The following is a 12,149-nucleotide window of genomic DNA, read 5'->3' as shown; positions in this document are numbered from 1 at the left end:
CCGCATTTCACCTTCTTTTCCATGACGCAGACTCCAACCTTTATCTTCTTCTCACCACCACCAACACTTACTCCTCCTTCTTCCATCTCTCTATATCTCTCTTACCTTTACCTTTTTCTCCTGTTCCTATTTCTCGCTTTTTACACAGCGACGTTTTCTCTCTTAAAATCGCAGATTCACAAAACCAACAAAAAAAATATTATTCACTGACAGATACTAAATCTCGCCACTCGCCAGTAGCCAACGATGATACGTATATGAACGGAAACGAACAAATCCGCCGTAAAATAAAAAACACAGTCGAAGATTTCGCAGAGGAGAGAAGAAGAGAGGCTTACCAGTAGAACAATTGTGATCATTCACAGCTCACAGGGCAGAGCAAAAGCGATAACAAAAATAAAAATTATAAAATAAAAAATCTCAGGAAAGATTTTAGCAGAGAAAATATATTTACTCATTAAAAAAAAATATCTTAAGGAGCGGTGAAGCACGAGGAGAGAGAGAAAAAGAACATTCATCCGTCACAGGCCGTTGCGTTATATAATAATCTTATTATAATTAAAAAAAATTGTAATTTACTACATAGCTACTAGTCAGCATCCGTGGACCGAAACTGGACCTACAGCTTGACGTTATATTGTGGTTGAGCAAAAAATTAACGATAATAATGAAACTAATGATGATGATACTAATTGTTTTCAATGTGATTTACTATAAACATATCACATGGTCCATTGTGTCGTCCATCCATGTTATTCCAAAAGGTTTATGTCATTATTTTATTTTGTTCATGGAACAATAAAACAAAAAAAAAAGTATGTAACCAAAAAAATAAAAGGTGTGGAAGGATAAGATCTCTAGCAGGCAGGATTCGAGAATATGCAGTAAGTAAGAGAGAAATTGTAATTTAGCTTTTTGGTTGTTTTCCTAACTTTTTCTTATTCCCAAAAAGTTTTTTTTTTCTTTTTTTTTCTTTTGCATATAGAGTTTAAAAAGGTTCCAACCAAAACACTATAGGTGTCATTATCTTGGTTTTCCTGACTTTATCAGAATCTACTAATAACTAATTCGTTAGGTATATACATTTCGATTTCAATTCTAGTAGCTTGGTGGTAACTTATTATATCAGTTTGAAGATTGAAAAATATAATGAAACGAATAGAACAAAGTTTCAATATATAATATACAACTATATACATGTATATGCACTTATCTTTGGCGTATCAACAACTATATATCGAATACAAATACGAAGATATTATCTTCGAATTGATTTCAAGTTGGCTGTAATTGACGTTTTGCTATCACTTCTCAATCTCTGCAAACAAAAAAGAATGGAAAATCATTAACATTATATTAGTATAGTACTCCTTAGAAACATTAAAAAGAATAATTAACCTAGGGATGATTAAAATATGTGTTGGCGAGACGAATAATGAGATTTCCAAGAAAAATATGTGTCGCATGTTAGAATTCCAATTTGAGATTCGAAACAACAACAAAAAGTCGTATAAACACAAACACTAATGTCTCAAATATACGTAAAATTTTATTGGAAATTGGAATCCTCGAATGAAAAGAGTAGTAGTATAATAAAAGGAGAAAAGTTTTGTACCGAAAGAAGAAGGAAAGACGACGATGTGCATTGTCGCGTTGTTTGGGGGAAGATGCAACTGAAGAGGATAAAGCTTTTCGTTCAAAGGGTTCCTACAGCAAATCATAACATCTTCCATCTCTGTTTCTTCCTCTACTTTCTTCTTTAGTTCAGTTAACTCACTCCCATGGAACATCATTGATTTTTCTCCTATCTCCTTATTTATGTTCCCACCATCATCTCCAGTCTCGTAATATATTAATCTTCCTTCCGATTTTAGTGGTAAACTCACACTAAATGAATCATCTGACTGAATTAACATCAATCAATAATGTTATTAATCCTTCTAATAAATAATGTTATTATAATACGTAACATTTCAGAAAGATAGTATTGGTATGTGTAGTGTTATATAGTACCTCAATCCGTGAAAATGTGGAAGAACTATGAGTAGATTCTGCATCATCTTTGGTAACTCGAATTTGGAGAACGTCAACACTCCACATGATCCAATCTTGCGTGACCGTACGGCTAGGAATGTCGTGTGTGATAGATTTTCTCCACGGTGGTACACCTTTGTTTGCCCTTAGATATTGTCCGTACCGACTCTTGAACCGTACTTGTATATCATTGTCCGATATGGGCTCCCACTCCGCCGATGAATCCAACTTTCCCGGTAAAGTTTGAAGTACCTTGTTTCACAAACAATCTTAACATGGCTTCTTTAATTAGCAAGAAACATAATCCCGTTTGAGAAGAGTCCGTTTATGTATTTTTTTTGCATGCTAATGGGCTTTCTTGTTGTTTAAACATTGAGATTTCTCGATTGGCAAGATTACCGATCTTTTTGCAACATTGTTAATGCAAAGGGGCCTTAAATATAATGTTTTCGTTTTGAATAAGAAACAATGACAAGATAGTAAAAATGTTATGCAGGAATTTTGGATGCCTTGTTTTTCAAGAAAACTTTGAAACCTAATGTGATATTGAGATTCTTTATTGTAAACCCAAGATCATAGCCGTAGCTGGCTAGTTATATGAGTACCTTTTTACCGGAGGCTCCGAGGAGGAAATGAATATTAGTGGCGGTAAGGTATTTGCCGTAACAGCTTTGAAGACGAATCACATTGGATCCAGGTACGATCTCAACCGTCCATCTGGCGTTTTTAGTTGTGCCACGACGATCTTGACGAACGGATTCTTGGTCATCATCGGCAATTAAGTATTTCTCGTTGTGGCTACGGAGGCGTACAATCGCTGCCTTTCGGAATATCTCCATACACGAGAGAATAAGAAAAAAAAAATCAACAAGGAGACAAAAGTGGATCTAAAAGCTATTTTCCTGAAGCTGCCACGTATGTAAATAATAACGTCTCTCTTGTCTGGTTACTGGTTGATGAAAGACTTCGGAGATATGTGTTCTAGGATTAACAGTTTCCTACTGTTAAATCCAATATCCTTTTCAAGAAAATTTAATTTATAATCATTCAGTCCATTGTCGGATTGTCTTGTCACGTATTCATCATAGTATGATTAACATTATATTCAGGTAACCAACTCATTCTGTTCAACTCATCAATTGATTCTATATTATGTCCTTAGTCACACACTGATTATTTGTATTTTCTTATAATACAAAGCAAACCAACTTGTTCTCGATTTCAATTCCTCTGAGCAATCTACTTATCCAGTATCAATCAATACGGTCGATTCTTTTATAAAAAGATTAGTCTTCTGCTCAGAAATATGAGTTTATTCTCATTGATTACAAGAATCTCTGAAGTCTGACATGTGAATTCTCATAAATTCATCACAGCAGAAGAAGATGATAAATTCTACCAAAACAGAAACTGATATTAAGAAATCAAAAAAAGGATAAGAAAGAGATCAGAGTTTGGTTAAGAAAAGTTTCGGTCACGGTTAATCTGAAACACGGACCAATTTGTTCATCATCATATCTCTTAGTTTCTTTATCCCTTAATCGCTAAACAAATCGAATAAAACAGAAAGAAGACAGAGCAAATTGAGAAGATCGAAGAACACGATCAAAAGCTAAACAAAAAGGGGATTGATTAAAAACGAATTAGATCATCAGAGACTTAAATACTAAGAATCATGAAGATTTCTCCATCATATTGTTGCAGTATTTATTCATCACCTGATCTAACTTTAACCCTATCTACAAACAGGAAAGCTTAAAAAACAAAACTCGAAATCCTAGGATCTACATAAAAACAGATTTGAAGATCAAAACAGAGAACCCTAAACTGAGTTGTGTGGTCGGTAAGAGATGATGATGTCTTTAAAAAGTCATGTGTGGTTAGTATATAAAGGTTCCCAACGGCGGCGATTCTCAGGTTTCACAAGAAAACCCTAGCGATGGTGGGCTATTCATAAGGCCCAATTTTAATAACCTCTATGACCCATTAAAAAAAACCCGAACAATCCTCAGTTATTTCCAATTATATTAAAGCTGGTACAAAGGAAACCGAACCAAACCAACCCAACCTAACAACATTCAGTCATTCACTTACACGATAAGTTACACTTTGCAGATCCTACATTCCAACTTACATAGATAAAGTTACAACTTAGGTTTGATTTTGTTAAGTTTAAACAGATATATTGCAAGTACAGTGGTTGGCTATATGGTGATGCTTCTTCCTAATTTCTTCTTGAGATATACTTATCGTGTTCGTAGTGTGGCCGTGTGGGAGATTTATATATCAACGTCTTCTCGAGTCACTTTTACACGAGCCACGTGAAATGTTAGCTCTTGCACAAGCATTCTTTGTCGACGACTATTGCTGGGGGATCATTTTTTTGTCTAGCAACTAGTTCTTGCTTATGGTTTTTATGTCAACTATTTTAATATTGGCTTAGATATAAGAAAACACCAAAGAACTAATATATGTACTTTTGACAAATACTTTGCTCACAAATCTCTACATCTATTTAAGGCTCAAATTCATTAGATCCGACTTTGATGGAAGAAAATATCAAAATTAATATTCTTTTTGTGTGATAGATTTAAACTTATAGCTTAATTTAGCATGTTTGCAGATAATCCAACACCGGATAAAATCTAATTTCAAACTCAACTAATTTTATCCATGTTATCCTAAACAACAAATGACAAACACTTAAAAAAGTTCAAACACTTTTCAATAGCTTCATCGTACATACGCACATAGAACATTGGTGGAATAAAATAGCTTTGTTACCAAAGAGTTAATATTTTTTAAAAAGCTTGAAATCTCTAGTAATGACAACGCTACAAAGATCAGCAGTTTCATTCCGACGCCAAGGTTCTTCAGGTCGTATTTGGAGTGATCAATTCAAAAATGGAACAACAACTCATCAAAATCAAGAAGACACATGTCAACAATCAGGAAGAGATAATAGTAATAATGATCTTGAAGATAAAACTCCATCACGGAAATCATCAAGTTCGTCGTCCTCTTCTTCATCATCACCACGTACACCACAATATTTTTACGAGATACGTCGAGGACCAGATATATCATCTTCTACACCAAACAAACCTGGTTGTGGTTTATCATCATTTTTTCGACAGTGTATTTGTTCTTCAGCTCGTACATAATTTTGTTTTACATATTCTTTTTTGTTTTTTTTTTGTTTTTTTGTTTGGTTTAGATATGTCAATGCTTGACACAAATTTTGTAAATATAAATGTTCCTGTTATATAAAACTTCATTCATCACAATTCTCTTCTTGCGATAACAATTTTGTTCATATATATACATTGTGTCGCTAAACAGATACTACACATTTTTGAATCGAATACTAAAAAAGAGTAATGAAGAGTTCTTGAGGAACTTAGAGGTGTTATTAGATTCTTATTTATAAAGATTTTTGTAGAGTTCAACAAAATCATTAAAAGTGAATAAGTGAAAGATTGTTAGAAAATTTTGTTGAATAGTTTTCTAAAATATTATAAAATACTCTCGATAATCCATATATTTTTGTGATACTTTCAATGATTTTATTTTGTAAAGAAAGTGTTTAAAATCATGAATCAATAACATAATAATTGAATTCATTAACAATCTTAGATTCTTTTGTTTTAATTGAATAACACAAAACTTTTAATGACTTCATAAAATCTGAATCCAATAATCCAAATTTGTTAATTTTAAATAACTTTTTACAAATCACAAACTAATAACAGTGAACTTTAACAGAGTTTAACAAAATCTTGATCTAATAACAGCAGATTCTGCTTAACATTAAAGTCTTTAAACTCTATTCAAATCTCAAACCAATAACCCCACTTAACCTTTTACCAAAAAAATTATTGAGGATACAAAAAAAAAAAAGTTATTGAGACAACAAATAAAAGGGCCCAATGGATAATAAAGGCCCAATAGATATTTGTATACGGCCCAGAAGAATAAGGGAAATAATAATAAAATCTCTGTACCAATTTTAGCAAAAACGCAGACAAAAAGAGAGAAACATCGAACGAACCTTCTCAAGAGGAAGAAGGCAAACAAAATCCCTCTCTCTCTGCCTTATTCGAAAATTCTCTCTGCCCTTTTTGGCTGCTTCAAACTCCTTTCAATTTCTCTGTCTTCTTCGTTCCTTTTCGATTCTGTCTTCTTCTTCTTCTTCTCACCGCAAGTTCTTCTCTGGTCCAAGTCTATTACACCGGAGAATTTGGACTTTCGCCGGAATTTTCCTCTCTCTCTCTCTCTGTGTGTATTGGTTGCCGCCGAGGCGATGATCAAACTGCTTTCATCTCCCGATTCTGTTCTCGTTTAAGAGATCTGAGTATCTGATTTCATATACTACACTTGGTTTCTCGTGAAAAAAATCTAGATTGCAACAAAGTAGGTCTCCCTCATACAAAAAAAAAGGTTTCGCTGGGAATTTTGAGTTCCTACTCTCTTAATTATCTTCTGATTTCGTTAAATTCTAAGAGTAATGATTTAAATTTGATCTTTTGTTTTTGGGGCAGCAGCGATGAAGCGGATAAGAGATGATATATATGCCTCTGGGTCTCAATTTAAACGTCCTCTCGGCTCTTCTCGTGGCGAATTGTGAGTTTCTTCTTAGGTCACTTCTAATTCAATTCCTTAGCTTTGAGGTTTCTTTTAACAGAGGTTTTCAATTTTATGACTCATGTGATGTGATTAGGTTTTCTTCAATTTTTCAATTTTGCATGGAAACTGAAAGAATTTGTTAGGAACGAGTTATTGAATTTGAGTTATTTAATTGATTGATTAGAGATTATTTTTGGTGCAGATTTGGACAATCTCCGGTCCCTGGCCGTGGTGACACCGAAGAAGAAGGAGTAGGAGGGAGATTTGTTGGTGGGGAAATTACTAATCAGAAATTGACAACCAATGATGCCTTGTCTTACCTGAGGGAAGTAAAAGAGATGTTTCAAGATCAAAGGGAGAAGTATGACAGGTTCCTTGAGGTCATGAAAGATTTTAAGGCTCAAAGGTAATACTTTCTATTGACTTGAAATCTCAAGTGTTGAGGTTGTAGATTTTTTATAGGTGGTATCGGATTTATTTGTTCGTCATTGCATTTGCAGAACCGACACAGGTGGTGTCATTGCACGAGTTAAGGAATTGTTTAAGGGACATAACAATTTGATATATGGATTCAACACCTTTTTGCCAAAGGGATATGAAATAACGCTTATTGAGGAAGACGAACCTCTGCCAAAGAAGACTGTTGAATTCGAAGAAGCCATCAATTTTGTGAATAAAATTAAGGTCCTCTCGAAATTTTTGCTCTTTATCTTTCTCTTATTAAGTTCCCCTTACACCTAGTGTCTCAATGTACGAGTTTCTTTTTTGTCACTGCAGAAGCGATTCAAGCATGATGAACATGTCTATAAATCTTTCTTGGAAATCTTGAATATGTATCGAAAGGAGAACAAGGAAATTGGTGAGGTTTACAATGAGGTAATATACTTCATCTCTCCTGTAATGTATACTCCAAACTTTTTCGAACATTTTCTAACCTTCAATTATATGTGCTCTAGGTATCTATTCTCTTTGAGGGGCACTTGGATTTGCTTGAGGGGTTTACTAGGTTTTTGCCAGCGTCTTTGCCATCTCATTCAGCAGCGCAGCATAGCCGGAGTCTGGCCCAACGGTACAATGACCGAGGATCAGGCCCTCCTCTAATTCGTCAAATGCAAGTGGAAAAGGTATGGTATTTGTTTCATATGTTTTACTTGTTCTATTTGTTGTTAGGTATCTCAACTTTGTGCATACTACATCATTTTATCCCCAGGAACGTAGACGAGATAGGGTCTTTGCTTCCCGTGTTGATTATAGTGTTGATCGTTATGACCTTACGGATGATAAATCGATGGTGAAGATGCAAAGAGAGCAGCGGAAGCGTGTTGATAAGGAGCACAGGGCAAGGAGAGGCCGTGATTTTGACGATAGAGAAGCCGAGCAAGACAACCTACACCATTTTTCAGAGAAAAGGAAGTCGTCCAGAAGAGCTGAAGGTCTTGAAGCCTATTCTGGTGTTGCTTCACATTCTGAGAAAGATAATTTGAAAAGTAAGCTAACTCCTGTCAAGCATATGCTTATTTGCTTGGTCCCTTTTCTATTTTCCATGACACCTTAATTCTTTCTCTACAAGAGAGAATTTGTTATCCAATTTTGGCCGTCTGGTATTTTTATGGTGCAAAGAATCTGCTTCTGTTTTCTAAGATATTTTCTTTCTTTATGTTAGGCATGTACAACCAAGCATTTGTTTTCTGTGAGAAAGTCAAGGAGAGATTATGCAGTCAAGATGATTATCAGACATTCCTGAAGTTCCTTAATATGTTTAGCAATGGAATAGTCCAAAGGAAGGATCTGCAGACTTTGGTATGGCAATTTTTGATCAGGGGTTGATCTTGTGGTAACGCTCTGTCTATTGTGTTAAATTCCATTCATATTCTTTCAGGTTTCTGATCTTCTTGGGAAATTTCCTGATCTGATGGATGAGTTCAACCAGTTCTTCGAGCGGTGTGAGAGTATTGGTATTTAAATTACCTATTTTCTTTTTAAAATTTTGTCAGCAATCTTCTTCTTTCTTAGGCTCATTCTTTTTTGCAGATGGATTTCAGCACCTTGCTGGTGTTATGAGCAAAAGTATGCTGCTATTTTAAACTCCTTGGTTTTGAATAATATTGTCTCTTGCCTTCCCACTTTGTACTGACATTACTGGTACACATCCGGCAGAATCATTCAGCAGCGAAGAACAATTATCTAGGCCAATGAAGGTGGAAGAGAAAGACAGAGACCACAAGCCTGACCTCGAGGCTGTTAAGGAAACGGAGCAATACAAGGATGAGTACATGGGAAAATCTATTCAGGAGCTCGATCTCTCTGATTGCGAGTGTTGCACTCCTAGCTACCGGCTTCTGCCTGCGGATGTAATTAGAGCTTTTCCAACTTGCATTTTTAGCATGTTCATTGGATAATACTTACTATAATATTTAATTTGCAGTATCCGATACCAACTGCGAGTCAGAAATCGGAGCTAGGAGCTGAGGTTTTAAATGATCATTGGGTATCTGTCACCTCAGGAAGTGAAGATTATTCATTTAAGCACATGCGCAGAAACCAATATGAAGAGAGCTTATTCAAATGCGAAGATGATAGGTATATATATGACAATATACATTTTTTAGTTACAAGTAATTGGTCTTTTATGTTAATTACTGCTTATATCAGATTTGAGTTGGACATGTTACTGGAATCTGTGAGGTCTGCAGCCAGAAGTGCAGAAACTTTGTTGAATATCATCACAGAGAAGAAAATTAGTTTTTCTGGCTCCTTCAGGATCGAAGACCATTTCACGGGTCTGTATGCTTTTCTGGGGGTTATATCTTCTCTCTTCGCTTATTTTGGGGCCCTCGTATGTTTGGTTCTTAACTTTGCCATTTTCTTATTGACATATTTACAGCCCTAAATTTAAGGTGTATTGAGCGACTTTATGGCGACCATGGTCTTGACGTGATAGACTTATTACATAAGAATCCAGCCACTGCACTTCCTGTAGTCTTTACTCGTTTAAAGCAGAAACAAGATGAATGGAAGAAATGCCGTGAAGATTTTGATAAGGTCTGGGCAAACGTATATGCAAAAAACCATTACAAGTCACTTGATCACCGCAGCTTCTATTTCAAGCAACAAGATTCAAAGAACTTGAGTGCAAAATGTAAGTAGACTTATAGAATTCGAAATTTATATTCACTAGTTCCTTTATTCTGTTTTGTTGCTTACATTCATCTGGTAGTGCTACTCCTACCTCCTTTCCCTTTCTCACTGTTTTATGTTCTTATTCTTGTTTTGTGAACCAGCATTGGTGGCTGAAATTAAGGAGCTGAAAGAGAAGTCTCAGAATGAGGATGATGTTCTATTGTGTATTTCTGCTGGTTACAGACAACCCATAAATCCTAATCTTGAATACGAGTATTTCAACAGAGCTATTCATGAAGACCTGTACAAACTAGTCCAGTTTTCATGTGAGGAGTTATGTTCTACAAAAGAGCAGCTCAGTAAAGTTTTGAGGCTTTGGGAAAATTTCGTTGAGGCAGTTCTGGGTGTTCCCCCACGGGCCAAGGGCACAGATCTTGTTGAAGATGTTGTAATAAAACCCAAGAGTCTTGATGTGAATCACAGTACATCTATTAACGGGGAGGCTGCTTTGAGTTCTGTAGCAGACACAGCAAATTTGGCTTTCAGGAAACTAAAATCTACTGCCAGTGGAGATGAGAATGGTTCATCTGTGGCATCCAAACATGGTGGAATTGGTTTGTTAAGTAAGGATTTGACAAGGACAGAAAATCCTAGACATGCTGATACGGCCGACAGAGATGGTGCTACCTGTTCTGCTGTGAGACCCCAGATAGAACAAGAGACTGGAAATGGAGCCGAGGAGAGATTTGGAATGCCTATCCCGATGGATATTAGCGAAAAAGCAGTCACCTCGAGTGTATCAATCCCAAGTGTGGGAGAAAACAATCATGATGTTGTAGGAAAGGATAATTTGGCAGGTAGTTTTCATATGCAAACTAATTAAATAAAATTATGCTGCTTGTCTATTTGTGTTGATGTTTGTTACTTTACAATTCAGGTTCACATGAGATTGAAGCCAAACCAAGCAACACCCTCAGTGATGTACAGCATGAGGTAGACAGCATTGAAACTGTTCATTCGACTCAGGTACTACAATCAATTGCTTGTTGTAACATATTTATATTTACCTTAACCCACTATTGCCCAGAGGTTTCCATGGGTTAGGGATGTACTACCCATGGAGTATTACAGTACTACCTATGGGACCCATGGGTGGAATAAGTAAAAATGTGCTTTATTTTATATATTATACCTTTCTGGACTCTTCTGACCATGCTAAACGGTCCTTTCATTTTACAAGGGAGGTGATGTTGGTAATTCGATAGTTTTGGCAAATGGAATAAAGTCAGATTCTTCGAAAGGTATTGGGAATTCTGATGAACCCGAAGGTCCGTTCAGAATTGAGAAGGAGGAAGGGGAGTTGTCACCGAATGGTGATATCGAAGACAATTTTGGTGTTTACGAAGATCTTGGGGTGAAGTCTACATCCAAATTAGAGAATTCAGCACAAGCTGAACTAGAGGCAGATGCTGAAGTAGAGAATGAGGATGATGCTGATGATGATGATAGTGATAATGCTTCCGAGGGTGGTGAGGATGCATCTGGAACTGAATCTGGTGGCGACGAATGTTCACAGGACGAAAACAGAGAGGAGGAAGATGGTGAGCATGATGGTAAAGCTGAGAGTGAAGGGGAGGCGGAGGGAATGGATTCACATCTCCTTGAAGGAGACATTGAGTTGGTTCCGCAGTCAGAACGTGTTCTCTTGTCTGTCAGACCCCTTTCAAAGCATGTAGCAGCATTTTCACCCGATGAGAGGACTAAAGATTCCCGAGTTTTCTATGGGAATGACGACTTTTATGTTCTTTTTAGGCTTCACCAAGTGAGTGCATCGTTTAATATGATCTTTACCAAATTATTTACTGTAGTTTCTACTCTCTAGCAAAGATAAAGTGGTGCATTTTCAGATCCTGTACCAGAGAATTTTGTCTGCAAAAAGGAATTGCTCAGGCGGTGAACTGAAATCGAAAAATTCAAAGGATCCCAATTCCCTAGATCCTTATGCGAGGTACCTTCCTTTACAACTGTTTCAACAAGTCTATATAGATATACCAATACTTTTTTTTTCCCATCAAATGCTGATATGTATGGCGTACAGGTTTATGAAGGTTTTGTATGGTTTGCTTGATGGATCAGCTGAAAATGCGAAGTTTGAGGATGAGTGCAGAGCTATTATTGGGAATCAATCATATATGTTATTCACGTTAGACAAGCTGATATACAAATTGGTTAAGCAGGTAATTTACTGATACTAGTGGTTTAAGACTTATTATTTGCTTTTGAATTTATGTTACATACCCTGTGGTGTTCTAATATTATCCATCTGCAGCTTCAAGCTATTGTAGCTGATGAGATGGACAATAAGCTGC

At 36.1% G+C, this 12,149-nt stretch overlaps 3 protein-coding genes across 7 annotated transcripts in view; 1 reads left to right on the top strand and 2 right to left on the bottom strand.

Annotated features, from left to right (window-relative positions):
* The window catches only part of LOC104744228 (inositol hexakisphosphate and diphosphoinositol-pentakisphosphate kinase 2), an 8,445-nt gene extending 7,971 nt beyond the window's left edge, over nucleotides 1–474 (bottom strand). Inside the window, exons 1-2 of the mRNA XM_010465242.2 lie at nucleotides 339–474; nucleotides 12–161 (exon numbers count right to left, since the gene is read on the bottom strand). Of these exons, the coding sequence (XP_010463544.1) occupies nucleotides 12–86 (75 nt within the window). The 5' untranslated portion in view covers nucleotides 87–161; nucleotides 339–474. The remainder of the gene's footprint in view (nucleotides 1–11; nucleotides 162–338) is intronic.
* On the bottom strand, nucleotides 1,524–2,873 carry LOC104747951. The gene is made up of 3 exons (XM_019236592.1): nucleotides 2,640–2,873; nucleotides 2,014–2,286; nucleotides 1,524–1,904 (listed from the first exon to the last, which is right to left on the bottom strand). The coding sequence occupies exons 1-3, from the start codon at nucleotides 2,871–2,873 to the stop codon at nucleotides 1,524–1,526; spliced, it is 888 nt and encodes a 295-aa protein (XP_019092137.1).
* The window catches only part of LOC104744227 (paired amphipathic helix protein Sin3-like 1), a 14,196-nt gene continuing 8,112 nt past the window's right edge, over nucleotides 6,066–12,149 (top strand). Inside the window, exons 1-17 of one of the 5 annotated variants that reach the window (XM_010465239.2) lie at nucleotides 6,066–6,447; nucleotides 6,579–6,657; nucleotides 6,863–7,066; nucleotides 7,161–7,344; nucleotides 7,438–7,536; nucleotides 7,617–7,784; nucleotides 7,871–8,147; nucleotides 8,324–8,460; nucleotides 8,540–8,615; nucleotides 8,692–8,727; nucleotides 8,818–9,011; nucleotides 9,086–9,240; nucleotides 9,313–9,440; nucleotides 9,545–9,799; nucleotides 9,942–10,637; nucleotides 10,718–10,806; nucleotides 11,021–11,452. In XM_010465239.2, coding sequence (XP_010463541.1) covers nucleotides 6,581–6,657; nucleotides 6,863–7,066; nucleotides 7,161–7,344; nucleotides 7,438–7,536; nucleotides 7,617–7,784; nucleotides 7,871–8,147; nucleotides 8,324–8,460; nucleotides 8,540–8,615; nucleotides 8,692–8,727; nucleotides 8,818–9,011; nucleotides 9,086–9,240; nucleotides 9,313–9,440; nucleotides 9,545–9,799; nucleotides 9,942–10,637; nucleotides 10,718–10,806; nucleotides 11,021–11,452 — 3,207 coding nt within the window. In that variant the 5' untranslated portion in view covers nucleotides 6,066–6,447; nucleotides 6,579–6,580. Of the gene's footprint in view, nucleotides 6,475–6,575; nucleotides 6,658–6,862; nucleotides 7,067–7,160; nucleotides 7,345–7,437; nucleotides 7,537–7,616; nucleotides 7,785–7,870; nucleotides 8,148–8,323; nucleotides 8,461–8,539; nucleotides 8,616–8,691; nucleotides 8,728–8,817; nucleotides 9,012–9,085; nucleotides 9,241–9,312; nucleotides 9,441–9,544; nucleotides 9,800–9,941; nucleotides 10,638–10,717; nucleotides 10,807–11,020; nucleotides 11,462–12,149 lie in introns of all 5 variants that reach the window. The other 4 variants (XM_010465241.2, XM_010465237.2, XM_019237245.1 and 1 more) reach the window with 4 other exon arrangements.

Source organism: Camelina sativa, chromosome 15 (genome assembly GCF_000633955.1).
Source record: "Camelina sativa cultivar DH55 chromosome 15, Cs, whole genome shotgun sequence".
Taxonomy (NCBI): domain Eukaryota; kingdom Viridiplantae; phylum Streptophyta; class Magnoliopsida; order Brassicales; family Brassicaceae; genus Camelina; species Camelina sativa.
Note: the sequence above shows the minus strand (reverse complement) of the source record. Positions and strands in the feature narration are given on the sequence as shown.

Excerpts from the sequence above, each read along its gene's own strand:
- LOC104747951 (XM_019236592.1), bottom strand. The coding sequence starts at position 2,873 with ATGGAGATATTCCGAAAGGCAGCGATTGTACGCCTCCGTAGCCACAAC. Across the intron at positions 2,287-2,639 it reads TCGGAGCCTCCGGTAAAAAG|GTACTTCAAACTTTACCGGG; the intron begins GTACTCATATAA and ends TTGTGAAACAAG. Across the intron at positions 1,905-2,013 it reads CCACATTTTCACGGATTGAG|TCAGATGATTCATTTAGTGT; the intron begins GTACTATATAAC and ends ATGTTAATTCAG.